Source organism: Leptomonas pyrrhocoris (assembly GCF_001293395.1).
Source record: "Leptomonas pyrrhocoris isolate H10 chromosome Unknown, whole genome shotgun sequence".
NCBI classification, from domain to species: Eukaryota; Euglenozoa; class Kinetoplastea; order Trypanosomatida; family Trypanosomatidae; genus Leptomonas; species Leptomonas pyrrhocoris.
In genome coordinates, this window is record NW_015438371.1 from 444,645 (window position 1) to 450,422 (window position 5,778).

At 60.2% G+C, this 5,778-nt stretch overlaps 4 protein-coding genes across 4 annotated transcripts in view; all 4 read left to right on the forward strand.

Moving 5' to 3' along the window:
• ABB37_06736 (surface membrane protein gp46-like protein) overlaps window positions 1-133 on the forward strand; it is a gene marked incomplete at its 3' end in the record, with an annotated part of 1,600 nt that extends 1,467 nt beyond the window's left edge. Inside the window, exon 1 of the mRNA XM_015805114.1 lies at window positions 1-133. This exon is cut by the window's left edge and continues 1,467 nt beyond it. Coding sequence (XP_015656407.1) covers window positions 1-133 — 133 coding nt within the window.
• Window positions 134-395: 262 nt separating this feature from the next.
• On the forward strand, window positions 396-755 carry ABB37_06737 (hypothetical protein; the record flags this gene model as incomplete). Its single annotated transcript, XM_015805115.1, has 1 exon — window positions 396-755. The coding sequence occupies one exon, from the start codon at window positions 396-398 to the stop codon at window positions 753-755; it is 360 nt and encodes a 119-aa protein (XP_015656408.1).
• Window positions 756-2,051: 1,296 nt separating this feature from the next.
• Window positions 2,052-3,127, forward strand: ABB37_06738 (hypothetical protein; the record flags this gene model as incomplete). The annotated part of the gene is made up of 1 exon (XM_015805116.1): window positions 2,052-3,127. The coding sequence occupies exon 1, from the start codon at window positions 2,552-2,554 to the stop codon at window positions 3,125-3,127; it is 576 nt and encodes a 191-aa protein (XP_015656409.1). The 5' UTR covers window positions 2,052-2,551.
• A 1,522-nt stretch (window positions 3,128-4,649) lies between these two features.
• Window positions 4,650-5,778, forward strand: ABB37_06739 (hypothetical protein; the record flags this gene model as incomplete). Its single annotated transcript, XM_015805117.1, has 1 exon — window positions 4,650-5,778. A coding segment is annotated over exon 1 (753 nt), but the record flags the coding sequence as incomplete, so codon positions are not given.

Genomic DNA, 5,778 nt, shown 5'->3' on the forward strand with positions numbered 1-5,778 from the left:
CAGTTACATGCTGACGGATGACTCTCAATGCGCCTCTTACTGTGATGCGGCGCACTGGCAGAGCTTGGGCAACCCCAATGGATGGCCAATGCTGGCACTGCTGTGCACATCTGTGCTGTGGAGCCTGGTCTAGCTGGCGTGCGCGCTCTCCGGCCTTCGACGAAGGACGATGTGAATAGTTTCCGTGGTGTTCTTTTCTTCAGACCCCTTTTTCAATTATTATTTGTTTTCATTCGCGATGAAATGGCTGCCTTTGTGTGCTTTTGCGGCTTTGGTACGTCTTTGCCTGCGCAGCAGCGGAGAGCCCTTCCCACGCCGCTGTCGCGGTATCCCAGCGGAGGGTGACGCGAAGGCGCCGCGTCGACAAAAAGGGACGGCCGCGTTGTTTCACGTGTATGCACCTAAGCGTGCAGCTCGCTGGCTCGCGCAACAGCGTGTTTGTGTGTGTGTGGTCCCCTAGGTTTGCGATGGAGCCGCGGTGCGTGCCTCTGCGCCGGAGAAATGTTGCTTGCGACGAGTTGGCGGTGGTAGGGGGGGGGATGGTGTGCTCCCTGGGTCCCTCCATACAAGAGCAACACACAGCGCCAGCACGTGGGCACTGCAGAGAAGCGAGCGAGTTTAGTTGCACCTTTTCTTTCTCATCTTATTTAACCGAAAATGAAGGATCGAGGTCTTACTCTTTGTGGTTCCGCATGAGGTGCGACCGAATGGAGATGGCTGGAGTGGCCCGTCATCTTTCTGAGCGACATGCGTGACGTTAACACGCGAGTGACCGAAAAAACAGCGACAAAAGCTTTATTTTCTAGTGCAGTTCTTTTCATCCGTATTAACTCACCCACACTCCCTCCGATGTATTAATGCTTTCATTCCTCGTGCTGCTGTTTCGTCTCTGCGCGTGACGGCGCTCTTCTCCCAAATAGTGCGGAGAGGCAATTCAGTGACTCTCTTGTTCGTTTATCTTCGCGAAACGCTTCGGCTTCTACGGAAAAACGGTGCGTGCTCCCACAAAAGCGAAGTCTGTGTGGTGTGACTTATCTTCCCGGCATCTGTGTACTCTTCGGATGGTGGAGGAGCAACAGACAATCCAAAATGGCCCCACTTCGCTGCTGTGGTGCTCGCAACGACACGAGAATTGTTTATTATTATCATTTGAAACGTATTTTTGTTCCCGGCTTTACCATGGGGCCGCCCTCATCCAATGAATGAGGTGCGTAGTCAAGGGGCCCGCTCTGCGCGTAACGGTGTTTGGGCGTGGCTTCAAAAACCAAATGCGGCGGGAGACCAAGTAGAGAAGGCTGGGGAGCTCAGCGTGGGTGCCGAGTGTGTCTGCCTACGCGAGAGCACCGGTGTGAGCCCAGAAGGGCGGCATGTTATGTTTTCTCAAGCGCTGTACTCAGGGCCTGTTTGCAGGCTCACCTGAAAGATGTATTTGTGCTTTACTGGCACTTTTCGCACGACCGGACACGGCCTTTTTTCTTCTCATTCTTCCAATATCTTCTCATGTGGTTAAATACGGTAGAGCGATGATGCTGTGCGTGGAATACACAGTTTCTTTTGTTTTGTACTGCGCAGTGTGAATGTCTGCACCGAGCCACGTCTGTTCGTGCTCTCGAGTGCTGTAGAGCTTCACAACTCCGCGCTCATTTCCTCTTCGTTTTTCCTCTCCGTGGTGCTGTGCTCGACGGCGGAGAGCTACCTCGAATGGATTCCTCACTTCCCCTTTCATCTCCGAGTGTTTTCGTTCGTGCGTGATAAGAGCGCGAGAGCCGAACGCATTTTAGCCGACTGAGCTGCGGTGGAGTGATCCGAAGTCGTTGTCCGTGAAGCTGCGCAGGAAGGAAACCACCGTGTGTACAACCTTACAGCTGCATCCACAAGTAGAACAAGCGCTACGTAGTTTGGTCTGACCGCGTCGACGGCGAGTGCACCACGCTGTGTTGTTGTGTCCTTCCGGCCGCCCCTCGTTGTGTTCTCCCCCGCGCCCTCCCGCACCATTCTCCCTCTTCGTCTCCGCTGTGCTCATCTTTTGTTTCTGTCGCCGGATGGCACACAGTTCTTTCTGATTCCCTAAATGCATCGCCTGCTTTCATCATCATCACAGTTCTCCCACCGGGCATCCACAGGCACTGCCCTCCTTATCACTTGGGGTTTTCTAACTCCAGAAGGAGCGAACACCGTGCCGTAACCAGCAGGATGCCGGCTCGTTCTGTGCTGTGAGGTGCAGGATGCCACGGAGCGGCTCGAAAGACGCGAACATCGATAATGCAACGCACGCATAACTGCTGGCGCGGGCCGCGACGAAGGCCGAGGCGCCGCCAAAAGACGCCGCAACCTCGCTGGCTGAACAATCCGTACTGCGGCACAACTCCCTTGAATGCGCAGCAGCGGAGAGGCGGCGTTGTGGTGGCACGCCGTGGGAGAACTGACAGACGCGCGGACGAAGGCGAGGCTCCTCGGCTTTGCGGGGCTGAAGCGGCTCCCACCGACGGCGGTCCTTGCTTGACTCTGCACGCTCTGCGCACCCGGCAAGGAGAGCGGTGGGAGGTGCGTGATGCAACCTCTCCCTCCTGGCTCGCAGGGTGGGGCGATGCAGTGCCACAACTACCAGGTCTACAATGAGTCTGCGCTCCCAGCGGCGACGCCTGCTCGACGAAATCATCGAACATCGCCCCATGCCGCTCTTCCCGCCGTACGCAGAAATCTCTCACCCCAAGGAAGACGTGTGGAGCATCGCACGCAGGAGCCAGCTTGCGGGGTGCGCGAGTTGCACGAGGGCGAGTCGCCGGTTAGGTCCCTCCACGCCACGACGACCTTCGACCTTCTGGATGGGGGCGCTACGCCGCGCCGATCAACGTCGCTGAAGGTGGACAAGTTGCTGCTGCGGACATGTCGCGGGCAGAGAGCCTTCTTACGCCAGTCACCGGCTGCCTCAGGCATCTCGCCGCCCCGCTACAGCCACACGCTGCGCCCGATGGAGGTAGGGGGTGCGGATGCCGACGTGGACAACGGATGGGACGCGGCTGCTCCACCTGCCGAGGCGGTGGGGGCGGCGGCGGTGGCGTTGCTGCAACGGAAGGGCCGCCCAAGCGCCGCAGCTCTCCGCGCGCAAGAATGTGAGCCGCGTTAACATCGCAGCCGTCAGCTGCCTCGGGGCGGAGGATGGAATGCCTGGGAGCGGAGGTCCTGCCGCGTGCACAACGAATCGTATGGAGCCCCGTCGGGTCCCGCGGCCCTCCATGCACGCGAGGACGATGATGCGATGCGGCACGCTGACTTCGTTGGATCCTTCACACGCGTGCGGTGTCGAGAAGTCCGTGCAACCGACAAAGGGACCTTCGTTTCCCGTTTCTCCTTCTCCGTTGCCACTGGGTCGCTGGCATGCCGGAGAGGGCCGAAGACGGCACAACCCGGCTCGACACCCGTGACGCGGCGCGCTCGGAGCCGGTGCCCGACGATCTGCGAGGGCTGCCCGAAGAGCTGTGGCCATCACTCACCGTTGCCCACTGTCGTTGCACGCGTGAGCGCAGACACGGCGACGGCTGCGGCCTTTTTCATGGTCGCGACCTTTTGCGCTGCTTGCCGTGGCACGAGTGTGGCTCATCCCGCATCCCTACCGCGCTGTCCGCGCGTGTGCCTCCCCGAACCCGCCGTGACACTGCCGCCGCACAACACCTCGTGAAGACGGATACAAGAATGGTTGGAGGCCCTGCCGGAACAGCCGGTGTGTGGTCGTCTCGAGGGTGGCTCCATGCAGAGGCGTAGTGCCGTGGACCGGGTGAGACGGGGTGGAGTGGCCGATGCGGAATGCGCAAGACGCTGCGTACGGTACATGGTCGCCGTCGCCGCCTTTGCATCGGTGGTCGGCGGAGTGAGGCCGCCCCTCCCGGCACGGGCTGTGGCGAACGCGATCCGCGCGCTGGGGTTTTCTCAGGCGCGAAGACGTCGGTGCTCGACACGCCGCCGCTCGGATGGGGCCACCCCCTCGATCCCCCCAACGCACGCCGTGCTTCCAACACAACACGTCCCTTGTTGCTCATGGCCGCGGGGGACCGACCCGATGCGCCACGAAATGTTGGCAGCTGCTCTTTCGTCTTTGCAGTGAGGGGTGAAGGAGGAGCACGTGCTCCCGGTGCGCCACCTACGTGGATCGACAGGCTGGCCCAACACGCGGATCCGGCGGCGCCTCTGCGGCTGCTGAAGGTGATGCGCCGGCGGAGCGGTGGGGCTGTCGTGCTGCGGTGGAGCAGTGCGGGCGGCTGTGCACTACTCCGTGCAACACAATCTAAGGTGTTGTGGAGCCCGCAACTGCGCCGTCCGCCGTCGATGCCACGTGCTAGCGGCTGGCTAGCGATGTGTTTCTGCGACGTGATCTTCGTGTGTGTTTTCTCGTGCTCTGCAAGTCATTTTCTACTCAGGATACCGGCGACGAAGCCGCGACCGCGGCACAGGTGCACTGCTGTGCACTGCTGTGCTGTGCGGTGTGTGCGGAGGGCATCGCCTGCTGCCTGCTCTGCCGCCGTCGCCGCCATCTGCGTCTCCGTTTCTCTGTCTCTCTAAAGCCGCGGCCGCGGCGGAGGAGCGTCCACCGCCCCCTCGTTGTGTGGTGCGACTGGTGTGGGCGTGTGCGTGTCAGCGTGCGCGCGCGATTGCATGCGCGTGCCTGTGGTGCAGGTCCGCTGCTCTGCCTGCTGCGCACACCGCCACACATCTGCTGTCCCACTGCTTCGCTCATTGCTCCCCGCTTCTTCTCTCGCCCTCGCTCTCTTCCTGCGCTGTTACACAGTAGCCGCAGCGCTCTCAACTCTAACGCTCTCTTCGGCCATAACTCTCTTCAAGCTATCTGTTTTAAACGCACCTTTTCTGCTTCCAACGTTTCTGTTTTTATCAACGACATCCGTCCCTGCGCCACACTCCACAGACGCACGTCTCGCGTGCCACGGCTGTTTTCCCCGCTGCTGTCCGGTTCCACGGAGCTTTTCTACGGCGACTCCCGTACCTCCTTCCTTCACCCTCCAACTGCGACCCATGGCGCGGCTTCACTACCCGCTGCGCCGCACGATGGTGGCTGCAGCGATGATGGTGCTGTGCGTGTACGCCGTTCTGGTCTCCGCCACGTACACCGATGCGGAACAGACGAACACGCTGAAGTTCCTGCAGCTCTTTGCGGAGTCCAACCCGTCTCTTAAGAGCCAGTGGACGGGCACGGACGTCTGCACCTGGTTGTACGTGATTTGCAATGCCGGCGCGCCGACTGAACTGAATTTCGGCGACGACTTGTCGCCGTACACCGAATCGTTGGTGCTGCCTGAGCTGGATGACGGCGTGGACGGCGCCGCCGTGATTGTCACAAGCATTATTGCGAGTGGGTCTGGTCAACTGACTGCGGGCACACTGCCTGCGAGCTGGGGCCGCCTGAAACGACTAACGAAAGTGGACTTGAGCGGCAACGCACTGACAGGTCCGCTGCCTGCGGACTGGGGCGAGCTGACTCAGATGCAGTCTCTCAGCTTGAGCCGGAACTCGCTGTCTGGCACTCTGCCTCCTCAATGGGTCAAGATGGCTGTCATAGTCACTATGCAGCTGGCTTCTAACGCTCTGACTGGCTCGATTCCGCACGAGTGGTACAATATCAGTGCTAATATGTTGGATCTGCGCGGAAACCACCTGTGCGGATGCATGCTGCCAGAGTGGGCGACCAACTCACACTTAAACCCCCGGGTCGATCGTGATATGTCTGCGTCGAACTGCGCGACTGCGAACATGTGCCCAGCTGTCAGC